This window comes from Palaemon carinicauda, chromosome 5, assembly GCF_036898095.1.
Source record: "Palaemon carinicauda isolate YSFRI2023 chromosome 5, ASM3689809v2, whole genome shotgun sequence".
In the NCBI taxonomy this organism is placed as follows: domain Eukaryota; kingdom Metazoa; phylum Arthropoda; class Malacostraca; order Decapoda; family Palaemonidae; genus Palaemon; species Palaemon carinicauda.
The window spans coordinates 114,041,830-114,062,802 of NC_090729.1; the positions used below are offsets into that span (position 1 = coordinate 114,041,830).

Consider the following 20,973-nt stretch of genomic DNA (forward strand, 5'->3'; position numbering starts at 1 on the left):
ATCACAACCAAGGGCTTGTATACAGTATGCCCATATTAGTGGTGTCTGAATCAGTTAGCTATCGCTGCTCCCATCTCGACGTCCATGGGTCTGCAGTGGTCTCAACAGGTCTTTAGATTTTCCCAGATTTTATTCTCAGTGCTGCATGACCTTTTAATTACCTATGCCAATGAAGATGGAGGGAGGTTATGTTTTGCCCCCTGTTTATGTGTTTGTGTGTGTGTGTTTTTTTGTGAACAGCTTCCTGCCCACAATTTTGATCTTAGAGTACTGAAACTTGAAGGGATTAACTGTTAGGTAAAATCCTGGAAATGATTAAATTTTGGAAGCTCAAGGTCAAATGTCAAGGTCACAGTCAAGCAAAATGTCCAATTCACATAATCAGCCATAAGTTTGGACATCGTTGTCACGGAGACTTCATATGTGAGTGTATGAAAATCCACGCCATTTAATACATGTGAAGGCCAAAGGTCAAGGTTGAGAAATAAGCTGTCACTGCAAAGGTGTGCACTCTACTTAGTGCCCCTCTAGTCTTTTGACTGTAAACATTATCCAAGATTGAATTCATGATACATACATACATATACCAAAGGCACTTCCCCCAATTTTGTGGGGTAGCCGACATCAACAATGAAACAAAACAAAAAGGGGACCTCTACTCTCTACGTTCCTCCAGCCTAACCAGGGACTCAGCCGAGTTCAGCTGGTACTGCTAGGGTGCCACAGCCCAACCTCCCGCATTATCCACCACAGATGAAGCTTCATAATGCTGAATCCCCTACTGCTGCTACCTCCGCGGTCATCTAAGGCACCGGAGGAAGTGGCAGGGCCTACCGGAACTGCGTCACAATCGCTCGCCATTCATTCCTATTTCTAGCACGCTCTCTTGCCTCTCTCACATCTATCCTCCTATCACCCAGAGCTTTCTTCACACCATCAATCCACCCAAACCTTGGCCTTCCTCTTGTACTTCTCCCATCAACTCTTGCATTCATCACCTTCTTTAGCAGACAGCCATTTTCCATTCTCTCAACATGGCCAAACCACCTCAACACATTCATATCAACTCTAGCCGCTAACTCATTTCTTACATCCATTCTCACTATCACCACTTCGTTCCTAACCCTATCTACTCGAGATACACCAGCCATACTCCTTAGACACTTCATCTCAAACACATTCAATTTCTGTCTCTCCATCACTTTCATTCCCCACAACTCCGATCCATACATCACAGTTGGTACAATCACTTTCTCATATAGAACTCTCTTTACATTCATGCCCAACCCTCTATTTTTTACTGATAAAAGTGTAATTTCTGTGCATTAGTAGGCACTTGTCCATTCATGGTGTCTTCCTCTAGGTCACTAGCTTTGTGGTACTGCTACGCAAGTAGTTAAACATTAATTTACCATAAGAATAACACTTATATGCAGTTGCTTGCTGTATTCTAGTATGATTTTCAGCATATTGCTTTTTTTTTGTAATTTCATGTATATTTTTCTATTTTGGACTTCGGTATTGTTATGGATATTGATTTCCATAGACAGGTTTTAGTGTATTTTTGACTGGTAATATTCTGTGAGTGTCAATTACATTTGTTTGCTCCCCATGATAATAATGATTATTACCGTATTATTATTATTATTATTATTATTATTATTATTATTATTATTATTATTATTATAACCCTAGTTGGAAAAGCAAGATGCTATAAGCCAAAGGGCTCCAACAGGGAAAAATAGTCCAGTGAGGAAAGGAAATAAGGAAATAAACTACAAGAGAAGTAATAAACAATTAAAATAAAATATTTTAAAGACAGTAACAACATTAAATTAGACCTTTCATTTATAAACTATAAAAACTTTAAAAGAAATAAGAGGAAGAGAAATAAGCTAGAACAGCATACCCGAGTGTACCCTTAAGCAAGAGAAATCTAATCCAAGACAGTGGAAGGCCATAGTACAGAGGCTATGGCACCACCCAAGACTAGAGAACAAGGGTTTGATTTTGTAGTGTCCTTCTCCAAGAGGAGCTGCTTACCATAGCTAAAGAGTCTCTTCTAACCTTAACAAGGGGAAAGTACGTAGCAACTGAACTATTACATTGCAGTAGTTAATACCCTTGAGCGAAGAAGAATTGTTTAGTAATCTCGGTGTTTTCAGATGTATAAGGACAGAGAAGAATGTGGAAAGAATAGGCCAGACTATTCGGTGTATGCGTAGGCAAAGTCAAAATGAGCCGTAACCAGAGAGAGAGAGATCCAATGTAGTACTGTCTTGCCAGTCAAAGGACCCAATAACTCTCTAGCGATAAATCGCAACATGTGGATAGTGCCCTGGCCAACTTACCTACCTACCGATTTGTAAACTTTTTTTCTTTTTTTATATTTAATATGTTACCTTATGTTAGTTGTGTATGCCACTTATATAGTGCTGCGTTTGTGTAGTGCAATGCGTAGCTATTGTACTTTTTATATTACCATGCATCAGTGAACATGTAAAGTGTTTTGGAGGTAAGACTTGCCATATTATTATACACACTGGTTAGGGAATGACATATTCCTTGTAGTCGCTGCTTGGGCCAGGTGTGTCCGAGCCAACCGTCCAGACAAGCCATGATCTGTATCTCTTGGTTCCTGAGTGGATCTAACACTGTCTCTCCCAGTTTTGTGAATATCCTGGGATCAATGTTGAGGCTGAAGAGCCTGTCTTGAACGCAAAGGCTTTCCTGCCTAGGCGGAAACCCAGATAAGAAGAGAAGTTTCGAGCTATAGGCACATGATAATAGTCGTCGGTAAGATCGACAGAGGTGGTGACGGCCCCACGGGGAAGTAAGGCCCGTACCTGAGAGATAGTCATCATCCGGAACTTGCCGCAGAGAATGTAAGAGTTTAGCTTTGACAAGTCCCGGTCCAGTCTCAATGCCGACAAGCCTTTCTTCGGAATTGTGAACAGGCGGCCTTGGAACTTCGGTGATCGGTCCCATTTGATTGCTTTCTTCTTGAGTAATTCTGTGGTGTACTCTTTCAGGATGGGAGTGGATTTCTGGGAGAGGGTCACTCATGGAGGAGGAGGACCTTGTGGCCATTTCCACTTCAAACCTTTAGAGATTATGCTATGAGCCCATGGACCGAAGGTCCAATGGTCTTGAAAGTGGTAAAGTCTCTCCCCTACCGGGACTACCTCGTTGTGAGGGAGTGAACCTAGGGGGATCCGGATGCATAGCCGTCGAATCAGAGGAAGACTGTGATGTCGAGTGGGTAACTGACTATTGATGGCAGTGACCCCGGTTCGTTTTGTAGAAGGCAACTCTCTGCTTCTTCTTGAAGAAAGCTTGCTTTTTGTCTTTGACCTTCTTTCTGGCAGTGAGGCCCCGCCTTTCCTGCAATTTTGGGTTGCTCTCGTATCATCTTGTAGAACCTTGTTCACCTCCTCCTGAGGGAAGAGGGTTTTACCTCATCAGGAGGAACTATCAGCCTGCTCGATTCCTGTCTGATAGAGGCCTCAGACAGGACGTATTTCCCACAACTAACCCGATCAGACCACCAAACGTGTAGGTCGAATTGGAAGGGCAGAGATTGGTTCTTCCTGAATATCCAAAACAAAGTCTCATTGGGATAAATCGAGGCTAGGGTCTCCCCGAGCTGGGGTCCGGCTCTTTAAGAGCCGGTATGGCCGAACCTTCTTTGTCAGTTTGAATAGTAAGACCTGTCCATTCATCCATAATAGGCAAGGCAACAATGAGAGCAGCTGTAGGTATGGCGTATTCCCCATTGTGTGGGGTGAGCTTGGAATTATCGTACCCCCCAGACCGACAACATCCTGGTCCAGACAGATCGGGCCTGCCCTTTAGGAAATAATACCGTTGCCTTCGGTACCTTGTCTAACCTAACCAAGGCAATCTCTTTCAATCGAACGAATCCGTTGAATGGGAATTCTAGTCCCTGAGAGTAAATTCTAGGTCCCCCAGAGTGCGGACGTCTATGCCATCCAGAGTTATGGTACCATCTATATATGGAACATGCAAGGCAAATATCTATGCGTTGTTTTTATCGAAGGAGGTTACTTCGATACGCCTGGGGCTGTAGGGGGAGTCATCCGAGTTCCTGAACGGATCCGACTCACCACCATATCTTTGAGCTCTGTCATAGCCCCTTGGCTTTCCCTAGAATGTGTTGCTTTTAGCAGTCACGGTTTTATGCAAGGTAACATGAACATCAGGATCCTTTGAGGGTCCAAGGTCGGTGACGCAGGTAATTGCAAAGCTGAAGGCTCAAAACTCATCCCCACCTACCTGCCCGTCCATGGGGTCGACGTTCAACCTTAGAGAGGACACTCCGAGGAGATAGGGACCTCTAGATGGAGCATTCCTTCCAAACCTTGATACCCAAGGGCGGAGAGCCTCTCTTGCAGGCCGGAGAGATTCATCATCATCCTGAAAGAAGTGAGGGGATTAGTGATGAAGGAGAAGACCGTTCTCCTCAATAAGCAATGCATACATTAATCCGGATCAAATTAAATCATCGCCAAAGGATACCAAAAGGAAACATATTAGAACCAACTTACATCATGGGTCCGGAGTAGTGAGGACAGCTCGTAGCAGAGCGGACCTTCTGTAAAAGAAAGGGGACATAAGTCTGGATGTTCCTTGAAACTCTGGTTAGTGATCCTATTCATGGGCTGGGATCAGCCGTATAACTAATAAAAATGCCTATATTTATGCATATATTTAATTCTAACTATGTATAAATATGGATAAATATCCATACAACATCGTGTTCAAATAGAAATAGATTAATTATGCCTATATTTATGCATATATTTAATTCTAACTATGTATAAATATGGATAAATATCCATACAACATCGTGTTCAAATAGAAATAAATTTTCACTCAGTTCTTGGAACCGAACGTTAGCCCCTTCTAATGAAAAGCCAGGTCGAAACCAATCATGCCATGAGAGGCTATCTACTGTTCCTTGAGACTCTGGTCAGTGAACAGATGAATCGATAGAATACTAATATCCAGTAACCACATAACATGTAACTATAAACCTCATCGGTAAAATAATGTTAACCCCGGTTATGAACGTCTGAGTCAGGGGTGGCCAACCTATGGCTCATGCGCCAACAGTGGCGCATTTCATGATTACAGTGTCGCACTATACCCAAAGATAGTAAATTGAATGACTTTTCTTTAAAATTGCTAATTATGTTCATATATTTTCATTAGGATTTTCAAGAATAGCTAATGAATATTACCAACGCAAATTCAAAGTGTCATTAAAGTAAGTACAGTTTACTTTGTATTCATGTTAAATCCTTTCCTTTACAGCTAAAACAAAAGATTGGCCGCCTGTGGTCTGAATGATCTCTGTTGCCACCGGAGATCCGGTGACAAAGGTCCGTCATAGTGAAAATGTGAACATCAAAGGAAATCTAATATTAACCTCAATGCTGAACGCCTGTACGATATCCGGTTAAGCCGGAGATTCGATGAAAAGGACCGTAATAATGATATTGTGATTATTCTTGAAAAAGGGTTCATACCCTGGTTCTGATCGTCTGATTGGTCAAAATGTTAACTCCGGTTCTGATCGTCTGATTGATCTCTGTTTGTACCGGAGAACCCGTGACAAAGGTCCGTCATCGTGAAATCGTGACCCTCATCGGTATGATAACATTCCTCCATACTGAATGCCTGTGTTATCTCCAGTGAAGCCGGAGATTCGATGAAAAAAGGGACCGTAATAATGTAATTGTGATCAATCATGACAAAGGTTCGTGTGCAAAAGGCCGCAGCCGGAGTCTGAGTGCTGGATTTGACCGTTGCACTCCAAATATCTGACTAGTTCACACCTAATGAGTATCCATTATAGCGGAGTATAACTCAAGGCGGAGCTAAGGGTGTAGGCATAAAGCAACCCCAAATAATGACTCATACACTAACGTAACCTATTAATAGTGCTAGCTCTATTAACAGTAATAGAATATCATTAAACGTAATATCATCAACTCGGAGAATAAGAGGAGGCAAGAATAATTCGTGATCGTATAAAAACGGAAAACGGGAAATCCACCTCTCTTACTCGAGCTTAATAAAGAAAACGAGAGAAGGGGTAAGTCATAACTGTAGAAACAGCAAAACGAGCACACTATGCTCACGCTCTCAAGGTTACATAATAACAACTAACATCACACAATAAAATAAGAAAAATAATAAATTTGATTGCTTTTTTCTTAGTAATTGAAACCAAGAACGAAGAATAGCAGCAACGTAACAAATTGTACTTCCTGAGGTGTGAACATAACTATAACAAAGACTAAATCGCTATTCTTCGTAGGTCTAAATTGGACTTGCTAGCAAATATATACCATAGTAAAAACCAATAATAGATAATGATAATAATATTGGTCATAAAACGTAAGTGATATAACCTAGATGACAGAGTACCAGATGGGCAAAATTAACTTGAAAATCTACCGAAGCGAACAACACCCAAAATGGCTGCCGATACCGAGGCAGGCCAACCTCTTCCAAAAATAAAATCCACATTACTGGAAAAGGAACAAATGCCCGGTACTGAAATAAACTGTCAAAACAAACTATGGTACTTAACATTGGTAAAGGTGAAGTAGCACGTCAGTCATGTTGAATTAACGACAATCACTTCCGAAAATCACTGGGCAAAAACTTATCAACTTTGCGGGCAAGTCCAAAACAGAAGGATGACCTGGAGAGCGCGAGTAGTAGATGTCGGTGGCGTAGCCCAACTGTATTCTCTAGGGCCTGTCACGGCCCTCCCCTTTGATGAAGGGATTATCTAAATGGAAGACAGCCTGTGAATAGTGGTTTCCACACGCCCTTAATAAATACACGACACCAACAAGGTGTTCGCGCGAGGGTTGTAACCTCTGCATTCCATGCTTTAGCTTTCTCTAGTATATTTGGAAGATTTATATTAGAAAAGTGTAAGAAGGACCCTTTTCACCGGGCGTCACAGGTCTCTCCCCAGAAATAGATTTTTCCTTCGTCAAAATCCCTTTTATAATGCATACCATATAGAATATATGCTGGTGCTTCCCAGTATCAACCTGGATGTGTATGCTATCTCTCTTTATGGACTTGTCAGGCAAGTTCCCTCTAAAAAATGAGTGCCTAGGAACCTCACTATGACTGAGTACTTTTTTTGTCACAGCTAGATATTATGGAAAGAGTTGCTTTATCAGCTGCAGTTTTGGAAATTTAGAAATTTTGCAGCTTACATTTGTAGATTTTATCTGGTCAGTAACTAGGGCCTTTTCACCTGTGGCAGTGGAAGTCATCGCCAGACCCTGCATAATATCAACCTTCAACCTCTACTACGTCAAGGTAATTTAGTCCTGTAATGCATAGAAAGGAATGTAAATCCCGTTGACTTCACTAACTCTCTAATAGGGGGCTTTGAGGTGTAAGATTTGCGAGGCTATAGGTCTGCTTTCTTGCGTGTCTTCTAGTAGAAGGATTTGAAGCGTAAGAATATGTGATGCTATAGGTATGCCTTCTCGCAAGTCTTAGAGCTTTGTGGCGTATACAGTACATGGGGTCTTCAGTGGAAATTACAGTATAAGGCTAAGCCATTAAAGAAGTCATGCTCTCACCTGCTATGGGCCAAGGATCAATAAGGAAGCAAGACTGTTCCTGTTATTCACCCAATAGTTTATCTTATTTTGGATTTGTAAAGACAACGAATATGACCTAGTGTAGCTGATGAGTTTGTTTTGGAAAATGGTTTTTTTTTTAATATTTAACTTAGCTGGTGAATATATAATAGCTGCTGCTCCAGCGGCTCGACAGAAAAACACACAAAAACTCGCGAGCGATCGCTATGAAGGTTGCGGGTGTGCCCACCAGCGCCAACTATCGGCCAGATACCGCATATGCATGTAAACAAGCCTCAATTCTTCTCTGTCGGCCTTAACGACAAGACGTATCAATACTCGCTGTATAACCTGGAGTTTTCTCAACATATTTGGTGAAGTACTTCATTTTGGTTTGAGCTTTCGCAGTGCAGGTGTTTTTCCTCAACTTAAACTCTTGAACTCTTTGTTGGACAGATTTAATTGTTGATGACTTGGATTGTTTTTTGGACTTTCTTTGACTAATTCAAAATGGCTGACGCTTCTCAAGCCCCTAGATTTCGTAAGTGTAATGCTAGGGATTGCAATAGGCGTCTTCCAAAGGCCTCTCTCGACCCACATACTGTGTGTTCTAATTGTCGGGGTAAAACCTGTCAATTAGGAGATCGGTGTGAGGAATGCGTGGGCCTTTCGGAATTCGATTGGCTCGAATATGACAAATATTCTCGTAAGCTAGAGAGAGATAGGGTGAGGAGGAGTTCCTCTAGATCAGTAGATTTGTCCTCTCCCCATGCCCCTGAACCTAATCCTTCCCCTGTAGTGGTTGTGCCTGAACCCCCTACTGGCACTCAGGAACCATCAATGCGAGACATGTTACGTGCCATTCATGCCTTGGGTGAAAGAGTTGAGTCGTTAGCTACAGATCGTAATCAACTCATGGCTGACGTTAAAGAGCTAAAGTGTCAGAGTGCCACAGCGGAAAATCGTGGGAAAGTGATTAGTGCGCAAAGTGTTTTCAGTGTTGCGACCGAGGGTTCGTCTGTTCGTGCCTGTCGTTCGCCTAGTCCGAGACCTCTTGCAAGCTTCCAAGCCCAGGGGAGAAGTAATGTCGTACGACTTATGGGTTCGAGAGGCCTTGATCAGCGAACAGACGTTCCCTCTATGGTAACAGGCATGTCTCATCAAGATCGCCCCTACCATAAGACGAGAGAGACCATTTTCTCCTCGTCATCCGAAGGCTTTTCGCATAAGAAACCGTGGAGCAAGGTTTCTAGGCCCCTTAAGCGAAAGTCGGTCCCTTCAGGAGAGGTCCAGCATCCTGGTTGTAGCCATTGGGACAGCTCTGACCCTTTGCAGTCATCGGAAGACTGCTCGCCACCTAAGCAGCAACGTTACACAGGCTCAGAGAGTCTTAGTGTAGGCAAGGTTGTGCCGTCTCAGACGTTAACCCCGTCTGTTACCGCACCCATTCCCGTTGATCCTAAATGGGTTGTACTGCAGGACATGCAGATCAAGCTCGCCTCCCTTATGGAAGACTATTCTGCCGAAAAGGTTCACGATGATCCTCGCCGCTTAGCTAATCGAGATCCTGGCCTTCAGCCGCCAAAACGAGCCTTTGCTCGTCCTGTTGACGTTGGCGTTGCTAAGTCACGTCAATCACGCTTTGTAGAGCCTCACTCGATGCAGTCACGTGTTGACTTTCAGCCGCATATGGGCGTTCAGCCACTTCCTAATGCTCTTGTTGACGTTCAGGACGTTCGCCAACCAGCGGAGTTGACTTGTTTTGACGCTGAGCGTTAACCACCGCAGTCTAGAGTTGTTTTGACTGCTCAGTCTAGGCAGTCAAAACAGTCTTGAGTTGACGTCGAGCGTCCTCCCGCTCCTGTTGTTGTTGACAGTCAGGCTGTTAAGCAGTTACATGACGTAGCGTCCTGGACTGCTACTAATGCACCAGTGTGTGTGGACTCTGCGTGTCAAGCATTGCCAACCCCTTTGCTTGTCACTCAGCAGTTGTCGGATGAAGATCCTTCAGATGAGGACGTTGCTGACCCTCATCATGATGATCATCCTTCGGATGTAGACGAACCTAGAACGGTTCCTCCTTCAATGGACTTTAAGAAAGTCATGTTAATTTTCAAGGAGCTTTTTCCCGATCACTTTGTCACTGTTGCTCCTCGTTCGCCACCGTCTGAGTTTGCTCTAGGCTTACCTGCTAACATGCCAGCCTTTACTAAGCTAGTACTCTCTCGCTCTTCCAAGAGAGCTTTACGACTTTTAGGCGGCTGGTTGGATACCAGGAGGAGTTTGGGGAAGACGGCCTTTGCCTTCCCTCCGTCTAAGCTCTCGTCTAGATCGAGCGTCTGGTATGCCACGGGAGAAGTTCTCGGCTTGGGAGTCCCTGCCTCTGCCCAGGGTGACTTCTCAAGCCTCGTAGACTCTCCCCGCCGCCTAGCCATGAGACGCTCGAAGATTAGTTGGTCCTCCTCGGACCTTGACCATCTGCTGAAAGGCGTATACAGGGCCTTTGAAGTTTTCAACTTCCTTGACTGGTCATTGGGAGCTTTAAGTAGGAAAATCTCATCGGCTGATAGAGATGTTTCCTTACTGATAATGTCATGTATGGATAAAGCCATCCGCGATGGTTCCAATGAGCTCGCCTCCTCTTTTACGTTGGGAGTCTTAAAGAAGCGAGAGTCCCTTTGCTCTTTTCTTTCGGCAGGAGTTACTCCCTGTCAGAGATCAGAACTGCTCTTTGCTCCCTTATCAAAGTTTTTGTTTCCGCAACAATTGGTTAAGGACATAGCTTCTTCGCTTGTGCAGAAGGACACCCATGACTTGATGGCGTCCTCTGCTCGCAAGGGGACTCCTTCTACATCATTTGCTGTAAGACCCAGGATCGACACTCCGGCATCCAGATTTATCCCGCCCTTTCGTGGCAGAGCTCCCAGCAGGGGAAGTACTCGTGCCGAGGGAAAGAGAGGAAAGAAGAGAGGAGCCAAGTCCTCACGTGGCAGAGTCTGACTGCCCAGAACCTCAGACAGCAGTAGGAGCCAGATTGAAGAGCTTCTGGCAGGCCTGGGAGAAGAGGGGCGCAAACCAACAGTCTGTTCGGTTGCTCAGAGAGGGGTACAAAATTCCGTTTGTACGCAAACCTCCTCTAGCGACAACCCCCATCGACCTCTCTCCCAGGTACCGAGAGGAGTCAAAGAGACAAGCCCTAAACCTAGAAGTGTCTCTGTTGCTAGAGAAGGGAGCGGTGGTGAAAGTCTCGGACCTTCAATCACCGGGGTTTTACAACCGTCTCTTCCTAGTCCCAAAGAAGACAGGAGGTTGGAGACCGGTGCTAGACGTCAGTGCGCTCAACGTCTTTGTTACGAAAACAAAGTTCACTATGGAGACCACGAAGTCAGTCTTAGCAGCGGTCAGAAAGGGAGACTGGATGGTCTCTCTCGACCTACGAGATGCGTACTTCCACATTCCTATACACCCAGATTCCCAACCGTTTCTGAGGTTTGTTTACAGGAATGTGGTATACCAGTTTCGGGCCCTGTGCTTTGGCCTAAGTCCTGCTCCTCTCGTGTTTACGAGGCTTATGAGGAATGTGGCAAAATTCCTCCATTTATCGGGAATCCGAGCCTCCCTGTACTTGGACGACTGGCTTCTCAGAGCTTCGTCCAGTCATCGCTGTCTGCAGGATCTTCATTGGACATTGGATCTGACCAAGGAATTGGGACTTTTGGTCAACCTAGAAAAGTCCCAGCTGATTCCATCCCAAACTATACTGTATTTAGGGATGGAGATTCGCAGTCCAGTTTTTCGGGCTTTTCCGTCTGCCACCCGAATAGATCAAGCCCTGCTCAAAGTCCAACTAATGTTGAAGAAAGAACGGTGCTCAGTCAGGAATTGGATGAGTCTAGTAGGAACTCTATCATCCCTGGAGCAGTTTGTCTCGCTAGGAAGACTACACCTTCGACCTCTCCAGTTCCATCTAGCCTTTCACTGGAACAAGGGCAAGACGTTAGAGATGGTCTTAATCCCGGTCTCCGAACCAGTAAAGGCATGCCTGAAATGGTGGAACAACAATATCAGTTTGAGAGAGGGACTTTCTCTAGCAGTTCAGAACCCAAACCACGTACTATTCTCAGACGCGTCGGATTTGGGTTGGGGTGCGACCCTGGACGGTCGGGAATGCTCAGGTCTGTGGACCTCAAGTCAGAGGAGCATGCACATCAACGGCAAGGAGCTTTTGGCAGTCCACTTGGCCTTGATGAAATTCGAAAGTCTCCTTCGAAACAAAGTGGTAGAGATCAACTCCGACAATACCACAGCCTTGGCGTACATCTCCAAGCAAGGAGGCACCCACTCCCTCTCGCTGTACGAGATCGCAAGGGACCTGCTCATTTGGTCAAGAGATCGAGGCATCTCCCTGTTAACGAGGTTTATCCAGGGCGACTTGAACGTCTTAGCAGACTGTCTCAGTCGGAGGGGTCAGGTAATTCCTACGGAATGGACCCTCCACAAGGACGTGTGCAAGAGTCTTTGGGCGACTTGGGGTCAACCCACCATAGCCCTCTTTGCCACCTCGATGACCAAGAGACTTCCAATCTATTGCTCTCCAGTCCCAGACCCAGCAGCAATTCACATAGACGCATTTCTCCTAGATTGGTCTCATCTGGACTTATATGCATTCCCACCATTCTAGATTGTCAACAAGGTACTGCAGAAGTTTGCCTCTCACGAAGGGACAAGGTTGACGTTGGTTGCTCCCCTCTGGCCCGCGAGAGAGTGGTTCACCGAGGTACTTCGATGGCTGGTAGACTTTCCAAGAAGTCTTCCTCTAAGGGTAGATCTGTTACGTCAGCCCCACGTAAAGAATGTCCATCAAAACCTCCCCGTTCTTCGTCTGAATGCCTTCAGACTATCGAAAGACTCTCAAGAGCTCGAGGCTTTTCGAAGGAGGCAGCCAGTGCGATTGCAAGAGCAAGGAGAGCTTCTACCATCAGAGTATACCAGTCGAAGTGGAAAGTCTTTCGAGACTGGTGCAAGTCAGCATCTGTATCCTCGTCCAGTACCTCTGTAGCCCAAATCGCTGATTTTCTTTTACATCTGAGAAAGGTTCGCTCCCTCTCAGCTCCCACGATTAAGGGCTACAGGAGCATGTTGGCTTCGGTCTTTCAGCATAGAGGCTTAGATCTTTCCAACAATAAAGATCTCCAAGATCTCCTTAAGTCTTTCGAGACCTCTAAGGAACGTCGTTTGGCAACTCCTGGATGGAACTTAGACGTGGTCCTAAGGTTCCTCATGTCAGACAGGTTTGAGCCATTACATTCAGCCTCCCTGAAGGATCTCACCCTCAAGACACTTTTCCTAGTGTGCTTGGCTTCGGCTAAAAGAGTCAGTGAACTTCATGCCTTCAGTAAGAACATCGGCTTTTCTACAGAAAAAGCCACTTGTTCACTTCAACTTGGTTTCCTGGCCAAAAATGAACTGCCTTCTCGTCCTTGGCCTAAATCTTTTGATATTCCTTGCTTATCAAAGATCGTAGGCAACGAACTGGAAAGAGTATTATGTCCTGTTAGAGCTCTTAAGTTCTATTTAGCTCGTACTAGGCAACGAACTGGAAAGAGTATTATGTCCTGTTAGAGCTCTTAAGTTCTATTTAGCTCGTACTAAGTCATTACGAGGTAAATCTGAGGCATTATGGTGCTCAGTTAAGAAACCATCATTGCCTATGTCAAAGAATGCTTTGTCATACTTTATCAGATTTTTAATACGAGAAGCTCATTCTCACTTGAATGAGAAAGACCGATGTTTGCTTAAGGTTAAGACGCACGAAGTTAGAGCTATAGCAACCTCCGTGGCCTTCAAGCAAAATAGATCTCTGCAAAGTATTATGGACGCGACTTTTTGGAGAAGCAAGTCAGTGTTCGCGTCATTTTACTTAAAAGATGTCCAGACTCTTTACGAGGACTGCTACACACTGGGTCCATTCGTTGCAGCGAGTGCAGTAGTAGGTGAGGGTTCTACCACTACACTTCCCTAATTCCAATATCCTTTTTAATCTGTCTCTTGAAATGTTTTTAATATTGTTTTTTGGGTTGTACGGAAGGCTAAGAAGCCTTTCGCATCCTGGTTGATTTGGCGGGTGGTCAAAGTCATTTCTTGAGAGCGCCCAGATTAGGGGTTTGATGAGGTCCTGTTTGTATGGGTTGCAGCCCTTGATACTTCAGCTCCTGGGAGTCTTTCAGCATCCTAAGAGGATCGCTGGGCTTCGTGAGGAAGACTTACAAGGCAGAGTAATCGTCTAAGTCAACTTCCTTACCAGGTACCTATATATTTGGGTTTTGTTATACAGTATTATAACTGTCAAAAACTCTAAGCATATACGCTGTAAACTTAATTAACTCTGGTCTCTACCCACCACCTTGGGTGTGAATCAGCTATTATATATTCACCGGCTAAGTTAAATATTTAAAAATGATATTTTAATTATAAAAAATTTCTTAATATACTTACCCGGTGAATATATAAATTAAAGGCCCTCCCTTCCTCCCCAATAGAGACGCAGCGGGACGAGAAGAATTGAGGCTTGTTTACATGCATATGCGGTATCTGGCCGATAGTTGGCGCTGGTGGGCACACCCGCAACCTTCATAGCGATCGCTCGCGAGTTTTTGTGTGTTTTTCTGTCGAGCCGCTGGAGCAGCAGCTATTATATATTCACCGGGTAAGTATATTCAAAAATTTATTTTATAATTAAAATATCATATTTCGAAAACTAGAAAATTAACCTTTTACTTAAATAAGATCTTATGCATTATAGATTGTCTTTTGCAGTTATGATTATAGATTTAAAGGGTTCATGAAACTTTTGGCATATATTAAATCTAGTTTTGTTTTACCTGTATTTTTAAAACTAAAATGCAGCTGAAAAATATAGCATGCATTATAAATCATCTCTTGCAGCTATGGATGTAGTTTTGAATGTAACGTCATATCAATACAGTACTGTATTTACTGCAATGGAATTTATGCCTTATGTTTTATTTTTCAGAGATACTTTGCTGAAAGAAGATTTTAGTTTACACTCAATGATATCCAAATTCAATAGTTTGGAAAAACTACACAAAGAATGCTCTCTTATTGTGAGTGCTCCAGTTTTGGAAGAAAATGTATCAAAGGTAAATTCACTTGCAAATCTGTACATTTTGATATATAAACCAAAATTTATAGCTTAGTACCTTGTTGATATGTAATAGGAAATGCCTAAACTGTCTTCTCTCTCGGCATAATTTGTTCTCATATTTAAGCTACCATTCAGTTCTGGGACAGCGACTCTTATCATGTATGTGCAATGAGTGTTCATGAGAAAAAAGGTTACCTTCTTTTTTACCCCATCACGTTATATATCTTTTCTACATAATTATATCATTTTTTTTTTTTTTTTTTTTTTTTTTTTATCTCAACATCATCATCCTTCTATGCCCATTGATGCAAAGAGCCTCAGTTAGATTTCACTAGTCGTCTCTATCTTGAGTTTTTAAATCAATATTTCTCCATTCATTATCTCCCACTTCACGCTTCATGGTCCTCAGCCATGTAGGCCTGGGTATTCTAACTCTTCTAGTGCCTTGTAGAGCCCAGTTGAAAGTTTGGTGAACTAATATTTTCTTGGGGAGTGTGAAGAGCATGCCCATACCATCTTCATCTACCCCTCACCATGGTCTCATCCACATACTGCTAACATATTTTGAGAGATTTCATATTCATTTACATTTACAGTACAGCAAGCCCTTTCATTTTTAAAAACAATCTATTCTCTTAGCAGATTTATTTACGTTTTGATTTGTTAAATGAAACACCAGTGGTCATAAGGTAATAGTGTTATCTTTTGAATTCCTGGCTTAGTGTGCTCTTTGTCCCTCTAAAATACAGTACTTCCATATCCTTTTGAAAGTTCATAGGGTTGCAGTTAAGCTTTACTTCAGTTCATGCCTGAAATTATTTTATTTTGTATTTGGCCTTCAATCTGTGTGACTCTTTATACAATATCAACATTCATTGATATTAACTTCAGATGATGAAATGCCTTTGGCCTAAGTATGATTGTAGATACTTCTTGAAACTGGTAAAAGGGTTTGGTGGAAAGACAAATCTCTTAATTTACAAGACATGAGTACATAACATGACATAGTAAATGGAAAGTCACACCTGAAAAGAGAAAGAATAAGCGTAAATTAACATAAAGTCACAGTTTGTCCAATGACAATGGAAGATCCGTGAGGAGGAGAGAGGAGACAACCGTTCTCTACCAGCCAAAGAGAAAAAGTGACCAGATCACTGATATGTGAGTATATGTATAGAGGTGGCTGTGTACTCCTGGGCACCCTCTACCCAGCATCTGGGAAGGGTTGCCATCTCCCAGCACAATTTTAATTGGCTGCCTTCCAGCTATCCCAAAAGAATATATCCACACATAAATAACTCTAGGTTTGTATTAGTTAGGATAAATACAAATTATCTTCGAATTTGTCATTTTTGGTGTTATCTTTCACCCTTAATATCAGTGTGCTCAGTGTTGCATCCTCACCGTCAATAGCAAAGCAGACGAGAGACAGTCTCTCCTTGTTTGTACAGTAGACATACATCTCTACAGTCATTTCATCACTCAACACTACTGAGAGACTATTGATGGTTGCTGTAAAGTTGGGCAACGCTAGATAAGCCACCTTCGGTTCCAGAGAGTATGCAGAACAACACACCTCCCTGTGACTAGGTTCCTGACACCCGTAGTGTAACTCAAGGGAAACTGGGTATGGCTTTGCTGCCCATTTCCTCTTCAAACTCTCTGCTTACTTGGGTTTAGGGTTAAAATTGTTTGTGGCTATGCTAACTGGTCTAGGGACATGAATAGCAGAAGTTAAATTAGTATTTAAATTTCTAGAAGTACCTGAAAGGTATAGGTTAGTCTCATTGAGGACAGAAACCTCATTCTCGTTATGTTATCATGAGTTGTTGCTGCTCGTGAATTGGTGGCCTCCTATCTTGGTTGCAAGCGAGATGGAATGGTGGCATGTCCATCTGGTGCATCTACTGATGATTGAAGAATCTGAAATCAAGAGAGTTTACTTTACAACAATTTCCAGGATGTGTTGTAGAAAAACAAACGTAATGTTAGATTCCTGTTCGACACAAGAACGTGTAAAGTTGGCGTTGCGTTCAGCTGGTATTATTATTATTATTGCAAGCTAAGCTACTACCCTAGTTTAAGTGGTATGAGTATACTAGGATGCATGGCACATTCGTACGGATTTTTTGGTGGATGCTTCTCTCATACCTTATGGGAGAACTTGCTTTGGGATTGCTTGTGGAGCTGCGGATGCACTGATAGTTTAGCACTATCACTAAGTCTATAAGACATAATTTGTTTATCTTTTTGTAAATGAGGGATCTCTCTTTTCCTGCAAGACAGCACTTCTCTCTCAGGAAAGGATAAAACTATGGAATCCTGTGGGGTTATATGAAGGGTTGTGAATGAATTTTTCACTAATTCCTTCTCCGAGAAAACGTATCTGTAAGGGAACATCTGATATCCAGCCTTAAAATTGACATTGTGTACTCTGGCGTACACAATTGTGTAGCATATGGACAGGCAAAAATTCCTGGCTAAAGGAGAAGTCTCCATGATCAAAATCTGAAAAAAAAAGATCTGATCACAAGAGCTTAGGACACTTGGTGTATATATCTGATGACATGGAATCGGATACATATGGATTAGGGCGAGCAAAAAAGGGCATAGCTTCTTTGTCATATGTTGAAAAGCTGTATGAAATGAAAAGAAATATATATTATCAAAATAATATAATATTTATAAAGGCTGGAGGACAAATCCTTTCAGCCTCCTTCCTCTATGCTTTCGTATCTTCTCATTTGCGAACTCCGCAGGTGGAATCCACATCACATCTTTTTCCCATGCTTATGAAAAGGATGGGGATCAAACTCTCTGTGCTGCATGGGTGACTTTCAAGACCATCAAAAATTCTCTAAAATACTGGATTAGCAATCTTTAGAAAAAGTCACAATCTAAGAACAAAACAAAGATACTCAATTGCTACAGTGACCAAAACCGAAGTAATGCTAGCATCACCTTGCTGATGCGTGAGTGGAAACATGGTGCTATCATACATTGTTGCCACATCCATCAGTTTTTTTTCATCTACATTGTCAGTACCAAAGTGCTGTAGGAGCTTACCCTATTAAAATGACTCGGTTTGTATTTGTGTAGGAAAAAATTAATGTTTCAAAGAATACCAGTGCCATATTAAAAGGCACTAAAGATGTTTGTCATTTTCAAATGAAATAAATAAGTAAATTTTGTGATTATAGTATAGTATGCATGATTCATAAGTTTCTTAAGTAACTATGTTAAAAAATTTACTGGGATTTGTCTTTGTCAATTCCAGTTAAAGGCTTACGTTTCAGTTTTAAACAGGATATCATATGTAATTGAGAAATAATTGTATTTTTATACTTTTCCACAGCATGGTATTATAGAAGTCGATGAAGATTGGCGTGTGACAGCCTTTATTGAAAAACCTTTACCAACTGAAACAGCATCAAGATTGCAATCTCCTTGTGTATATATGATGTCAGGATCAAGCATTCATCATATACAGGTAAAAAGACTTAATTGGAAAATTGTAATTATAACTATTATCAAATTTGATTTGTTGTATCATCATCATCATCTCCTCCTACGCTTATTGACGCAAAGGGCGTCGGTTTGATTTCGCCAGTCATCTCTATCTTGAGCTTTTAATTCAATACTTCTCTTTTCATCATCTCCTACTTCACGCTTCATAGTCCTCAGCCATGTTGGCATGGGTCTTCCAACTCTTCTAGTCCCTTGTAGAACCCAGTTGAAAGTTTGTTGAACTAATCTCTCTTGGGGAGTGCAAAGAGCTTGTTCAAACCCTTTCCATCTACCCCTCACCATGATCTCATCCACATATGGCACTTAAGTCTTCTTCCCAGCTGGTTCCCATTTTTATATGGGGTCGCCGTTGCGGATGAGCCATTTCCATCTTTTTTTATTCTGCGCTTCTGACTCATCAATCCCCTTCTCCTGTAAGTCTCCTCTCACACAGTCCCTCCATCTCTTTCTTGGTCTCCCTCTTCTTCTTCTTCCTTGAATCTTCATCTCCATAGTATGTCTCCCAACGTGGTCCTCATCTCTCCTCATCAGGTGTCCATACCATCTCAGCCTCCCTTCCTGCACTTTCTTTGATATTTCCACCACCTTTGTCGATCCCCTTATGTAGTCATTTCTTATCCGATCCTCTCTGGTCACCCCAGACATCCACCTAAGCATTCTCATTTCTGCCACATCCATCTTCTCCTCTGTCTTCCTCATGCGTGCTGTTTCCGTTCCATACAGCATTGCTGTTCTTACCACTGTCTAGTGAAATTTTCCTTTTTGAATATTTAACTTAGCCGGTGAATATATAATAGCTGCAACTCTGTTGCTCGACAGACACATACATAAAAACTCGCCAGCGATCGCTATACAGGTTGCGGGTGTGCCCACCAGCGCCAACTGTCGGCCAGATACCACTCTCGATGTAAACAAAACCTCAATTTCTTCTCTGTCGACGTGTCGACAAGACGTGCTTTACTCGCTGTTGAACCTGGAGTTTTTCCCATCATATTTGGTGAAGTACTTTAATTTGGTTTGAGCTTTCGCAGTACAGGTGTTTTCCTTCAAATAAATCCTTGAACTCTTTTTTTGAATCGGATTAATTGTTGATGACTTAGATCGTTTTTTGGAATTTTCCCTTGACTAATTCAAAATGGCTGACCCTTCTCAAGTTCCCAAGTTCAGAAAATGTAATGCTAGGGACTGTCATAGGCGTCTTCCAAAGGCTTCTCTCGACCCTCACACTGTTTGTTCCAATTGTCGGGGTAAAACCTGTCAATTGGAAGATCGGTGTGAGGAATGCGTGGGCCTTTCGGAATTCGATTTTATCGAATTTGAGAACTATACACGCAGACTAGAGAGAGATAGGGTAAGGAGAAGTTCTTCTAGGTCGGTAGATTTTTCCTCTCCACATGCCCCTGAACCTAATCCTTCCCCTGTAGTGGTTGTTCCTAACCCCCTTCCTAGCACTCAGGAACCGTCGATGCAAGACATGATGCGTGCTATTCATGCCTTGGGGGAGAGAGTTGAGGCCTTAGCAAGTGACCGAAATCAACTCATGGCGGACATAAAGGAACTTAAGTGTCAAAGTGCCACGGCGGAAAGTGTTAAAGTGCCTAGTGTTTCTCAAAGTGTTGTGAACAGTGTTGCGCTCGAGGGTTCGTCTGTTCGTGCCTGTCGTCCACCTAGTCCGGGACCTCTTGCAAGCTCCCAAGCCCAGCGGAGAAGCAATGTCGTACGACTCATGGGTTCGAGAGGCCTTGATCAGCGAACAGACGTTCCCTCTATGGTATCAGGCGTATCTCTCCAAGATCGCCCCTACCAACGTAAGACGAGAAAGCCCATTTTTACCTCGTCGTCCGAAGGTGTTTCTCGTAAGAAACCTTGGACCAAGGTCTCCAGACCTTTAAAGCGTAAGTCGGTCCCTTCAGGACAAGTCCAACGTCCCGGCTGTAGCCACTGGGACAGTTCGGACCCGTTGCCGTCATCTGATGACTGCTCGCCGCCTAAGAGAGGCAAAGTTGTGCCGTCTCATTCGCTAGCCCCGTCTGTTACCGCACCTGCTTCTGTAGACCCTAAATGGGAGTTACTGCAAGACATGCAGTCCAAGCTTGCGTCCTTGATGGAGGACTACAATGCTGAGAAGGTTTCCGTTGAACCTACTGGCCATCAGCCATCCAAGCGGTCTGTTGTGCGTCCTGTTGACGTTGATGTAGCTTTCTCGCGTCAACCAGTTGGGGTAGTACCTCCACCGATGCGACCCAGTGTGGATTTCCAGCCGCACGTTGACGTTAGGCAACGCACTGATGTGATTGGTGACGTTCAGGACGTTCATCAACCATCAGAGTTGACTTGTTTTGACGCGGTGCGTCAACCTCCGCAACCCGGTATGGTGTTGACTGCACAACCCAGACGGTCTAAACAGTCTCGGGTGGACGCTGTGCGTCCTCGCGCACCTGTTGTTGTTGACAGTTCCCAGACTGTTCAGCAGTTCCAGGACGCTGCGTCCGGCTCCGTCACGTATGCACCAGTGCGACCGGACTCTGCGAGTCAAACGTTGCCTACACCTTTGCCGTTTTCTCATCAGTTATCGGATGAGGAACTGTCAGATGAGGACGTTGCTGAACCACACCCTGATGATCAACCTTCAGAACT

At 43.4% G+C, this 20,973-nt stretch overlaps 1 protein-coding gene across 3 annotated transcripts in view; it reads left to right on the plus strand.

Moving 5' to 3' along the window:
- LOC137641411 (UTP--glucose-1-phosphate uridylyltransferase-like) overlaps positions 1–20,973 on the plus strand; it is a 49,807-nt gene that overhangs the window by 21,702 nt on the left and 7,132 nt on the right. For all 3 annotated transcript variants that reach the window (XM_068373943.1, XM_068373941.1, XM_068373942.1), the window contains exons 5-6: positions 14,677–14,803; positions 18,164–18,298. In XM_068373943.1, coding sequence (XP_068230044.1) covers positions 14,677–14,803; positions 18,164–18,298 — 262 coding nt within the window. The remainder of the gene's footprint in view (positions 1–14,676; positions 14,804–18,163; positions 18,299–20,973) is intronic.